This window comes from Gambusia affinis, linkage group LG08 (genome assembly GCF_019740435.1).
Source record: "Gambusia affinis linkage group LG08, SWU_Gaff_1.0, whole genome shotgun sequence".
NCBI classification, from domain to species: Eukaryota; Metazoa; Chordata; class Actinopteri; order Cyprinodontiformes; family Poeciliidae; genus Gambusia; species Gambusia affinis.
Genome location: NC_057875.1, coordinates 2,781,407 through 2,794,400, shown reverse-complemented (window position 1 = coordinate 2,794,400; position 12,994 = coordinate 2,781,407). Strand labels below are relative to the sequence as shown.

Below are 12,994 nucleotides of genomic sequence, written 5' to 3'. Positions count from 1 at the left end.
GGTGGCTCTCGGCCATCAGCAGCCGCTGCCTGTCTGCTCCGGCAGGAAGTTGGTCAGAGACCGGCTAGTGGGAAGGGATGAAGAGGCGAAGGGACAGCTTTGGAATCCTAATCCCTTCTTTCTCACAGTCTTGCTGCTTTCTGTACCCATTTTTCCCACAGTTTTTTTTTTTCTTCCTAATTTTCCTCCCACTCTCAGGCGTTTTTATGTTCAGTTGTTTTGTCTCGTGTTTTCTCTTGTCTCACACGCAATCAGTCCCTGGCAGTTTGGACCCTGGAAGCCCTGATTTCATTTTCTTCTGCTGTTTTCCTTTTTTTACTTTCTGGAACTCTCGTCCCTGGTAGGATTCATTGTCCCCAGTTGATTTGTTTTGGTTGATAACAGCATCTGCAGCTCTGTTGTCTAAAATTAAGCAGAATATTTCCTCCTTTTTGAGTAAAGTGGCCACTGTGATTACTCGACTTTTATTGGTTGTAGAAAAGTAAGAAAAAAGAGAATTCTAATTTAATTTCAATTTATAAAGGTTTTGCTTTCAGAAAAATCCATAATTGAAATTTAAGTATATTATTTAGCAAAATGTTACTTCTCACAACTACCTGCTCCAGTAGATTGTTTTTCATTTGGGGTTTTGGACTTTCTGAGTCTTAATTTATTAGGACTAATGTTATTCTAAATGTGTGCATGTAATCAAGAAAAATTATTTTAGCAACCAAAAATAAAAATAATCTACAAATAAATTGTGGGCTAACTGTTAAAAATGAACCGAAATATTAAATTAAAATCCACAAAGAAATAAAGGTCTTCTTTCCAGGATGGAGAGCCATCTAGTGGTTTAAACTGAAAACTGCAGGCAACTTAAAAGATCATTTCTTAAAAAAAAAAGGATTTTAAAGAAAGTTTTTTTTTTATATAATGGGGGAGTAATGTCAATAAAAAAGAAATAATTCACCTGATTAACAGATTTTATTTGTCTTTATAACAAAGTAATATTATGTACGCGTTGTTCCTTTTATCTTTTATTTTTATTCCTCATAAATTTTTGATTAATATCTATACGCTGAGCGTGTGAAACGGTAGTCAGATTTATTATTCGAGCCCATAAACCAACGGATGCTAAGATAGTTCATGTCAGTAGAATATGAAAAAATATCCCCAAAACAAATTGAGCAAATGCCTAAAGATCGGGATTGTCTGTTTTTTTTCTAGAGGTTAGACAAGTTGGTGACTTTCTAACGTTTTAACCAGAATCCAGCCTAAAGGGAACAGTCACAGTGAAGGATGTACCGGTGTATTCTGGGAAGCAGATGGTCAGCGGAGACTTGATGATCTTGTTTTCGAACAGGTCCTTCTTGTTAAGGAAGAGGATGATGGAAGTGTCGTTAAACCACTTGTTGTTACAGATAGAGTCGAAGAGTTTCAGCGACTCGTGCATGCGGTTCTGCAGGGGAGAGATCAGAACATGTCAAACGGGACAGAACTCAAGGAGAAAAAAACTCCAAACTGCAGAACATCATGACGTGTGCAAACGACACGTAATCTGAGCTAAAGGAGGAACTGTGATGAAAGCTAAAACCAAAAAGCAGAACAGAAGTTTGGGGGAGTTCCTCATAAAACCACAGTTTGTGATCTGAGTTTGTGTGTTAACATTTTTTAATCAGCATGCAACATTCAGAAATGATTAGTAAGGCTCACTGGCAGTGAGCTTATTGAAGCCATGCATGTGGAGATGTTAGCTGTGTGTTAGAGTCTGCTCTAATGGCATCATATTAAACTACAACGAACCCTGTGAAGTTTTTCACCTGTAGGGGCGCTACTGAGCACAATTTCCTCATCTGACGACAGTTTGATTAAACCTGACTTGTCAACTGAAGATGAATCAGCCCAGTAATTAGTGAAGGACTTAAAAAAAACTTTTTAGAAAAGTTTTAGGGTTGTAAAAATGAAAAGAAACTTGTTTTTGGGGTCTGGATGCACCGCAGAAAACTAACAAAATGAAAGCAATCATTTTGTTGATATTTTTAATATTAACTATTTTTAAAAGTCAATATCACTAATTATTTAAGAACAAACAAGTATTTCACAAAAATGATAAAATTTGCACCCACTCATCAAGGACCCACTAATATGAATGTAAAATTATTTTGAGGCTCTTATTAAGAGACATCTGAAAGTCGTCCTTCTTGTTCAAATCAAAACATCAAACCAGAACTGTATGTAGTTAAGTGATCACAACGATAACTCCACAGGGTTCTAATGTAGAAATAAATAGATCCATTAAGAGCAGATGTAAAAGCTGCTGGATTAATGTTGCAGCTGCTTTGGTTATGAAGTATCAAACCTTGTTTATTACATAAAACCAGAAAACTTTACTTGATTATTTTTTCCTTTTGCAAAATTTATCATGCTTAATTTGTCTTTTCTGTGAATCATTGCGACCTAATTATTCACATTGCATTACAATAAATGGTGGATTAAGGCGAAAACTAGCTAGCTGTTTCAGTGATTTTTTTTATGTAGCAGGTAATAAAAACAGACAGATTCCTTCAAACTGCGAGCTGAAAGCAGTTTCTCTCTGGTTCTGATCCAACATTAACTTGAGGAGAAAGAGATCGATGGGATCCATCGACCAGATTCATGAGAAACGACTGTCGGAGTTTCACAAACAAGGAAAAGGAAGAAGAGAGATCTATTAATAGAGATGCACCTTTTCATTTCCGATACCAATATCTGAGGTTTACCGATCTGATACAGAAAAACAGCTGAACTTAAGGAGAAACATGAAACATTTCTTTCTTTCTTTTTTAATGCAGACATATATGTACTAAATTAGGAATTTATTTGATAATTCTGTTACAGTACAGCTCACTTAAATACACCAACAGCATCACAAGCTTGGTCAAAAATGTAAAAACAACTTTAATTTGTTCGGTCAGTGCGATTAGGAGTAAAACAGCCAATTTAAAATAAATAATGAAGAAACTGAAACTGAAAAACAACAGGGTGACTACCTTGTAAAAATAAACTGCAACAAATCATCTATCAAATGGCTCAGAAAGTGCAATTAGGAATTGTAAACATAATGTAAAATAAATATTAAAGTACTGAATTAGACCGAATAGATCTGCCCTTATGGATTGGGAACATTGTCGCCGATACCCAATGTAGAATTTTTTTTCAATATCGGGACCAATACCGATATTAATAAGGGATCGGTGCATCTCTAGCTATCAAACAGAGGAAACAGCAAACACAGAGAGGACCTGCTTCCAGCTGCTAAAGTGAGTGTGTCAACCTATTTGGAGGTTTTCATACCTGGCTGTGGGTGGAGCATCTGCATCTGACAGCTGATTGGTTAGAGAGGACAGTCGGTGGCAACAGTGACAAGAGGAGTAGAAGGAGCCAGAGATGCTGCAGGGCGGAGCTTAGAGAAGGAACAGAAAAACGCTATGGACCAGTCCCCCGCGTCCGCTTCCCCTCCCCTCCTCAACCCGACATGCTAATGCTAACACACATCCGGTGCTGCAGAGAGAGTGTTCATAGGGCAGGAAGGCAGCGTTCACAACGAGCAGTCGTCATTTCAGAGAACACGCTGAAGAGGAGCAACGACCAAACACAGTACATGCGCATCTGAAGAAGAAGGAAGGGAGTGACAGAGAGTAAGTGGTGCAGGGCGCGTTTGTACCAACAGACACCGATCGGAAACCAGTCAGAAGCTGGGAGGCGGGGCCTATCAGGAGCTTTTATTGTTTTTACCAACAGAGAAAACATAAACCAAGCAGCTCAAAACTTTCCTGGAGTAGAAGGTTTTAATATCTGATGGTAAAATAAGGATCCTCCAACAACGGAATCATGAAAGAAATTTATAAAATGGATAAGATTCAATAAATTAATATATGTAAGAATTTTCTAAAAATTGGAAGACATGATTTTTTATATTTGTCACTAACGTACTAAAAAGGGCTTAAAATGAACTAAGTAAGTTTAGATGAGATTATTTTTTCTTCTTTTTTGTGATACTGATGTGACCAGAATTTTTTGCTCTTATTGTTATCTTGAAAACTTTCTGCCTATCATATTCCTCACATACCTCATACCTGTGCAACATATTTGTATGAGTTTGTTCTTTTTTTAAAATATACACAAATTATGTTGGAAAAAAAATCTGTTTGCTGAATAAGCTTGAGATCTTTAACAAGTTTTGTCTCACTCAAAACCAGATATGAACATTTTTAACAACTTCATCTATTGAATATTATTTCTCAAGAAGCTGTTGAACATTTTATGTTTTTGATAAAATAGGCACACGTTGATTTTTGTGAGCAAAACTTCCCACTTAAGAACAAGAACACAAGAGTTATATGACCTTTTTAGTGTTCTTCCTTTGCACTCTGGTAGCCAAGCAACAGCATTTAGTGACCAAATTCACTGTTGTCTAAGTCTAATCTGATACAGTAAGGGGGCAAATACTTTTGCTCTCCACAGCAGATGACTAATCCACTAAGTTAATGTTCAGCTTGTGTTTGCTTTCCAGTGCTGTGACACACATCAGCTCTGTTACTTACCCACAGGTCCTTTCATAGGTGTTTTGACATTATAAAATTATACACCTCCTTTTGACTAACGTTCAGCCTGTCTGCATGCAAATGTTCCTTTTATGAGTCCAACTATTGAAATACAGAGACAGGAGGCTGAGCACAGCTAACAGCTTGCAGCTCTGCTTCCCACAGCAGGTTATATCAGCTTCATGGTGCTAAAATCTAACATTCTGGTTCAAGATTTAAATGGTTTATAGATTATTACTGTCTTAAGATATCTCTTTTAACTGATCCCAAACTGTTTTGGGAAAGAGAGACTGTTAACCTGAAAAGTTCAGCGTCTTGCAATATCATGTCAATTCCTTCAGGTTTTGTCATTTTACGACCACAAACTACACTGGGTTTTGCTGGGAGCTGAAGAGGTGAAAGTCATGTATAAATTCTGATATAGAAGAAATGTTATTAGAAATAAAAGTCTGAAAAGTCTGCATTTGCATCAGCTGCATTTACTCTGAAAAATGAAATACTGAGCAGCTTAAATAGCAAACAGAATCAGAAATCCAGCTGTTCTATTTATCCAGAATGCCTTGCACTGTAGTCCACTTCCTGCTTTTGGAGCGGTCTCTGGTTCACTTTGTGTTCACATATGTATTCAAACCGCAGCAGAGTTCATGTCAAATGAACTGAGAATGACGTTTTTAGGTGAACCAGAGTTTGCTGTTGCACTTCAGAGTGTGATTAGCATTCACACTTCACCAAACAAACTGGACTTTCTGGACAAACAGACTAGAGTTGAATTAAAGCGGACTGAACAGGGCTGAAAACCAATGCAGACCAAAATTTTCAGAATTTATCTGTAAAAAAATGGAAACCAAAATAAATAATTTTCAAATCTGTATAGTTGTCTGGTTGGAAAACACCTAAACCAGAACTCGTCACTGAATAATAACCAGGAGTGAAGATGGATTCAAGTCCAGGTTTCCACTGCTTTCTTGCATTATAAGAAAAGTTGCTTGCTAATTAAAACTCCAGCAGAGCAGTGAGTTTAACGAGCTGCCGGATCGGGTTATGTGTTGCTTCCTCGGTCCAATTACTGGGAGGTCCTCCGTTTTTCTTCCAAATTGTGGAATATTTTTGCTGAACTGGAGGCTTTCGGTAGTAAAACAGAGAGAAGGTTGAAGCCAGGAGGCGAAACATTTGTCTGCTAATTAGAACTCCTACATCATTTCTAGCTTAGCGATAATAAAAATGGATAACAGAATGAAGATCAGGTCTGTTTAAAGCATCGCTGGGTTTCTGTGAAAACTTCACAGTTTTGTCTCACTGCAAGTGCCTCAATTTACAGACATCTAACAATTACAGGAACGGCTGTGTTAAATGAGTCAGTAAAGTTCTCCATTTATTTCCTCCATGATGGATTGTGTCTCCCTGTGTGGTTCCGAACCAATCCTGGGGATTCTAGTGATGCTGACTGCAGGCGCCGATTCTCTCCGTTACTGTTTAAAATCTCATCGAATGATTTCAAAACGTATTCACAGCACTAGCTGCATTTCCATTCACCTTCAAATTGTGCAAATTAGGTCTACAAAAATAAACTGGTTTAGTGGAAATACGCTAACTTGAGGCAGTTTCTCTGCTGTATCGAAATTAGTGTGTTCTGTAAAACTGCAATGAAACGTTTTATTCGCTTCATGAGTCACATGATCAACAACAGGATGTTGCTATTGGCAGAAAAGATGAAGGCGACAACAGGAAGTGGTTGGAGAACGATGAGCTGGATATTTTTAAATGACTTATTGCATGAACAAACTTATTCAAATGAGATTTTAACTGTTTCTTTTTTAATGGAAACAATGCAATTGCAGAATTTAGTTTCTTCGACATTAGTGGAATACTGACAAAGTTTTGCTCACATTTGTAAAGGAAATGCAGCTACTGACAGATTTTTACTGAAAGTTAACCTTTAATATAACAAACACGCTTCTTCAAACTAGAAAGTACGATTGATATCACTCGGCTTGAATCTGTGGATGAGCAAAAGATTAGGGTTTCGGCCAAGAGGCCTTCCAATGTCAAGGACTTCGAACTCAATGCAAACAATAAATTAAAAAATATCAGTAGAAACATAAAAAAACTGATCACGTATTATTTGTAATTTCATTAAAGGATATTGAGAACTGTATAAAAATAACACATTATCTACCAGGAGTATAAACAATAAATTTCTTTGTTTTTACAACCTTCTGCATCATTTCAGACGTACTACATGGAGATCTGGGCAGCTTCGCCCATTGACTTTATCCAAGTATGCAGAGTGTTATTAAAATATGATCCTGTGTTTGAATGACTTTGAACTTTTGGATGATTTTGTGGCCGTGAATAATTTTGGGCTTGACTATGTGTTTGACCTTAATGAAACTTGATTTATTTGTTGCCATTTCTAAAATGCTCACACATCCATTGTTTCCTGTTGTACAGAAATGAAACAAAATTCTGCACAGACTCCTCAGTTTGCTGTTATGATCTAAGAGAATATTTCAAATGTATTGCAAATGAAAAATGTAAAAGTATGTGAACATTTTGGATTCAGTTTACAACATCAGAGCGTAGAAAGAGGTAAACATGTATAAGCTCTATGGTTTGAAAGTTTAGAAAAGCAGAACGGGGGCCTGATTTAGGATTTGAGAATCACTGGTTTAGTGAAAAATGAGGGTACAAATTGGCAAAGGGCTGAAATTATCCTGAGATTTATTGGTCAAATATTATTTCTGAATGCAGACTATGATGCTCTAGGTCAATAATGACATATTTTACCTTCAAGATAGTCAGCAAATCCTTATTATGGTAAAAAGGATTTTGAGCGGTGTTTACTCTGTGATCAGACGGCTTGTTGCAGCTTTGAATGAACTTTGATCATTTTTTAAAGCGTTCTCTGTCACCGACATGCTTATTCCTAAATTCTGGAGACATTTATCCTTTCCTGTCTGAAGCCTTTCCACAGGCCGTCTATTTACTGGCGGCTTACTCAACACTTTCTACGTTTAAAACACAACATTTTTTACGTTTAAAACACACATCGAGTCTATTTTCAGAAACTTTCCCTTCTGGAATAACTGAATTAAAGCAGCAGACGCTCATATATATATATATATATATATATATATATATATATATATATATATATATATATATATATATATATATATATATATATATATATATATATATATATATATGGATAGAAAATCTGAGGTTTTATCTCTGTGTTCATCTTTCAGATAAATTAATTGCACAATGTAAAGTTACTATTGAGATTGACAGCTTCAAAAATCCCCTTTCAATAATATTTATTAAACACATTTATGTAATCCTTCATTTTTTTCTGACTTACTGAATGAGCCACATATAGGAGCATTTTTGCATGAGCCTTTTTATTAACCAATAATATTTATATTTTTTAGGTTTGTCACAGATGAAAGAAAGGCTAACGTAAAAACATATCAACTATTAAAAATAATGATACTATAAGAAGCTCTGAATTGTCAGGTGTTTAAGATGTTACAACTCACTAAGTTACAAACAGCTGTTTGGTTCAAGGGGATTTATTTGAGTTCAAACCACATTTATAAATGATAAAACAGCTATAAATAAATCTATATGTAAAACATTCGTCGGGTTCTTACCGTGGTTTCGTCCTCATGCAGAACCTGGTCGTATCCACTCAGAGCCACGCAGAAAATGATGGCCGTCACATCTTCAAAACAGTGGATCCATTTCTTCCTCTCCGACCGCTGACCTCCCACATCAAACAGCCTGCAGGACACGAGAAACAAACAAATTCAGCAAAATAAATGGTTTTGTAGGTGCAACACTGTCCATCTTCCCATTTTAGGGTCTAAAAACAGTTCCACTCTGATTATCTGAGCTGCAGATATATTAATGGACTGAAACACCTGATGGGTCTGGCAGCTCAGCTTGGAGTGAAAAAAGTGGATTATAATTACACACACAGGTTCAATGTTTGCATAAAGTGTCAGTAACATGAAGCTAACTCTTCATTAGCAAGTTGCACATCAACTAAATCTATATAACTGCTGAAGAAATAGAACAAAACAGTAAATTGTTAAACAAGAAAAGACAGCAAAAGCAACAAATGCATTTTGAATAATGTCCACTTTGTATTAAGAGTGTCATGATTTACCAAATGACACTTTATGACAACAGTCATAAATATTCATGAAGACTTTGTCATTTTTCTGAGGGTGTCAGGAGAGTTTTATTCACAACCCGTCAAATAAAGTGTTACCGACTTTGATCTCGGTTGGGAGCGTCTCAGTCCACACTGGAGTTCCAGCATGAAATCCTAACTAACCTGCCTTCATCTAAAGCTGATGGTTAGGGTCAGTATATCTGCTACTGTGACACAGTTAGGTGTTCCACATAAAAACATTAAGCTGCTGGAGTGGCACAAACAAGAATCCTGGTAAACTTAAAAGCCAAACCATTAAACGCAACATTAATGGAGGTGTATGCATATATTTGAGCCTGAATGTATATATGTGATTGAATGTGGTTAAGGAAAAACAATCTTTAGTAAATTCAAGGCTGTGAAGAAAAGCGTTGCCATGATTTATTTTCTGCAAAAAGAACTGAATTATAGAGCAATTATAATTTAATTATAACTATTTTCCCCTCATTTGAAATGTTCTTGTAAAACCGTTTACAGATATGCATGATTTTATAGTGCAGGGATTTAAGCTTAGCTGCAACTTTTAGCTGGAAAAACCAAAACCTGTTTGGATTGCTGATGAATAGCTAAAACTATGAAGCGTTTGAACCTAGAGGAAAATGTCTAAACAACAGATGTTATCCATTACGTCATTTTGCCCCAGCAGAAAACCACCCAGCCTCACTGTGTTGTGTTTTTGTGGTGTTGGGAATGAGAGGCCTGAGTCCGGAGAGAAATGGAGCCAGCCGTGTGTGTGACGGGTCTAATGGTAGGCAGGCTGACGGGTCCCACCCGTTACAGGAACAGAGGAGCCTCCCACTCCCCGCATGTCTACCAATAATAGCAGCCCAGCTGGAAATCTGCAGGCTGTGCCTCTCAGAGACACACAGCGACGGTGCATCACAACCAGCTCAGTGGAAAACCTCGACCAGCAGCATAAACATGCATCTAAGCCTTTCGTAGTAAATCAACTAATCGCATGACAAATTAAAATATGTCCCAAAGAAATGCTCCCCTTTAAATATTTGAAAAGTCGATATTTTGAGAAATGCTGTAAACATTTGACACCCAGTTTGAAGTATTTAGTTTGCACTGTTTTCCTGCCTGTTTTCCCTGTTAAAGCCCAAAGATATTGATGATATTGATATTGATGATATTTTATGAAATGTAATTTTAGTTACCAAGACTTTATTATCCATCTTACTTATTGTTGTTTCAGTGTTTTTTATGTCTATTTTGGATATTTAAAATGATTTCTAATTCCAACGTTCTTTAGAAATTAAAATGTATTCTTATTTTTATTATATTAGTTGAAATTGTCTGAAAATCAAAATATTATCTTTAATCACAATCATTTCTGTACAAAAGAGAATGAGGGCCACTGCAAAAAAAAGAAAAGAAAAAGAATTGTGACTTTAATTTTCTGTGATCAAAAGTCAGAATTATGAGATCAGAATCTGACTTCATCTTCCACATTTCAGCAAATATGGAAGAGGATGTGTTACTGTGACCAGCCTCCGTGCATCTGCAGCTTCAATTTGTTGATAAAAACAGCAAGAGAGGGACATAATGATGCATCCATCCAGATAAATAATGGCCATTTAACAGTTTACCAACAGGCCACTCTCCATGTTTGAGTTGCTTTTTAAATGAGAGTACATGCAGCTGAATTATGACAAAGACTCATCCACTCCATTTCTCGCCTCTCACTCCCTCCGCTCCGTGTTCTAATTGAATCTGACCTCGTTAAAGAGCCAGAGAATCATAAATATAGAGACTTGTTTAAACCATCGGATCTAATTAATTACAGATTGGAGTTTCTGCGGTGTGAGGAGCAGGTGGACACGCTCTGGGTCAGCCCAACCTGAAGTGAAGGTTTTTGAAGGTGAAGTGCGTCTCGACGATGCCTGTGGTCTTCACTCGGGTCCGGAGGATGTCCTGCTCTGTGGGCTGGTAGTCGGGCGCACCGATCCGATCTAGGCTGTCGAGGTAGCTGCACACACACACGCACACACGCACGCACACACACACACACACACAAACCCAAATATTAGACTTTTATGAGCACTCAGGCAGATTGAACATCAACTGACTTAATTAATACATTATTTTGATTTTATTGTCACATGACTTTATTCTTGTATAACTAAGACTGTCTTCCTGTATTAGGACTTTACTCTCATATAAAAAAAAAAAAAGAAATATCATAGGGTTGGCATAAATTCAAAATCCAAATAAATCCAAATATAGAAGCTGTAAAACAAGATGGTGGAAGTTTTTACTCTGAGTTGTGGAGACATAATGAGGGCATTGGTGAAAAAAAATCTTCAAAATCTTCAAAAACCATAAAGTCAACTTATAGCCCAGCCCAGTGAGAACATGATGGTCACATTGTATTTTCATTCTGTTATATCATGTCATAAACTTATAGATATTTCAGATTTCTGTGTAATGTTTCTACATTGTCTTGATCAAAATATCTGCAGACTTTCTGAAGCTCTTTGAAAAATTTTCTTTGTTTTTCTACTCATTTTTTTAGTCCAGCCTTCTCAAAAATAAAAATAAAAAATCAGAATGACTTCATTATGTTTGCTGTACGTCCCAGAGACGCTGGTGGATGTGATGCAGATAAAACAGAGAGAACGACGCTGGGTGGCCTAACCTACTTTCCACGACATCAGAATGCTGGTGATATGGCTCAGGTGGTTTATAGGTAACATTACATAACAGAGATAATATCAGTCCCACCTATTACATCACTGTCACTGTAACTGTAGTTAATGTACTTTTTTCAGGGGTTCTGCTGGCTGTAGATCAACTTCACTACAACATGCCGGGAACATCGACTCAGTACTAAACCAGATGAGCTGATCTTACCTGAAAAAGCTTCATCATCTTTATTGTATTTCTCACAAAGGAGAACAATGTTTTTAAAGTTTAAAGTGCAAAGCATTATTCATACTTACCTCTCCTGTAGGGGCTAAGCTAGCTGAGGGTCTAAATTACATCCTTGCCAAGTGAGCACAGCGAGCAGCTGCTTGTTTAGAAGAGAGGAAGAAAGGCAGGGAGGATGAGGTGATTCTGTTCGCTTGTGTAATGGCATATCCCTGGAAGTGCACCATTATTTGTACTGTAAATCAAATGATCCTGAACAGAGCCGTGCAGAGATGCATTCCAGCGGTGTGTGGAGTGCTGCTCTCCCTTTCAGCTACAGGAGTAATACCCAGCAGTAGTTTCTCGCCATGCTAACTGCCTGGCGTTGTGTTGTAGTTGGTAGCACTGCTGCAAGTTTCTGGTTCCCCTCAAAAAACCAAGAAAACATTTTCTGCTGAACTTTCTGGCCCGGTTTTGTTTCTCTGAGTTTAAATAGTGCAGAGGTTTTCTCCCCAAATCAAAGATACACACGGTTACTGGTAGCTACAGACTTCCTGTATTAAACCTGAACCCTCAATTAGTGGGAACTTGTTGAAGATCTCTGGTTAAGAGACTGGGAATAACAGGAAAGGTTTAGTCTGCAGAGTCATGAACACCTTCAGTAAGACATCGTTCAGCCTGCAGGCCAGCAGCAGCAGTCTGGGTGGTCCGACTGCTTTTAACGTCGTTCAACTGATGCTCATTATTTCTTCATAATTAAGGCAGCTTGATGGCTTAATGCATATTTTTCCACCTTAATCTCCCCCAAATGAATTACTAGGACTCTTTATTTCAGTCCTTCTTCTGTCCTTCAGACTAACAGGCCAAACCAGGAAGAGGCAGACAGTCACTCTCCTGTGTTTAGAAGCCTTTACTGGCTTCCTGTTAAATGTTAAACTGAATTTTAACATTAAATTATTTTGTTTTAAGGCACTCACAGCATCATAGCCTACCATGAATATTAAGGCTAATTAGCATAACCACAGATGACAGATGCATGATTTTCCTTGTTTCTCTGCTATTAGAACACTGAGCAGCGCAGACAGGAGGTTGATTGACAGCGCTAAGATCCTTCTCCTGGCTCTGATTGGTTGTTTTTGGGGTCTGCATTTTCACAGACCATAACAATACCACTGGGAGGAAGTTGAGGAGTTTGGTTTTTCACAGCTTACCTGTCTCATACGACATGGTGGCTGTTTCAATAAAAATGGAAAAAACATTTCTTAACAAGTTTCACACTGCAGCTTTAAGATCAAATTTAAAAAGCTAGTAACAGATCAGTTTAGATCAACATAAGCAAAAATATTGATTACTAAAA

The 12,994-nt window shown here is 37.2% G+C and overlaps 1 protein-coding gene across 2 annotated transcripts in view; it reads right to left on the bottom strand.

The window, feature by feature from the left end:
• LOC122836097 (guanine nucleotide-binding protein G(o) subunit alpha) overlaps window positions 1–12,994 on the bottom strand; it is a 101,791-nt gene that overhangs the window by 15,083 nt on the left and 73,714 nt on the right. The window contains exons 5-7 of one of the 2 annotated variants that reach the window (XM_044125778.1): window positions 10,628–10,756; window positions 8,219–8,348; window positions 1,285–1,438 (exon numbers count right to left, since the gene is read on the bottom strand). In XM_044125778.1, coding sequence (XP_043981713.1) covers window positions 1,285–1,438; window positions 8,219–8,348; window positions 10,628–10,756 — 413 coding nt within the window. The remainder of the gene's footprint in view (window positions 1–1,284; window positions 1,439–8,218; window positions 8,349–10,627; window positions 10,757–12,994) is intronic. The other variant, XM_044125777.1, reaches the window with a different exon arrangement.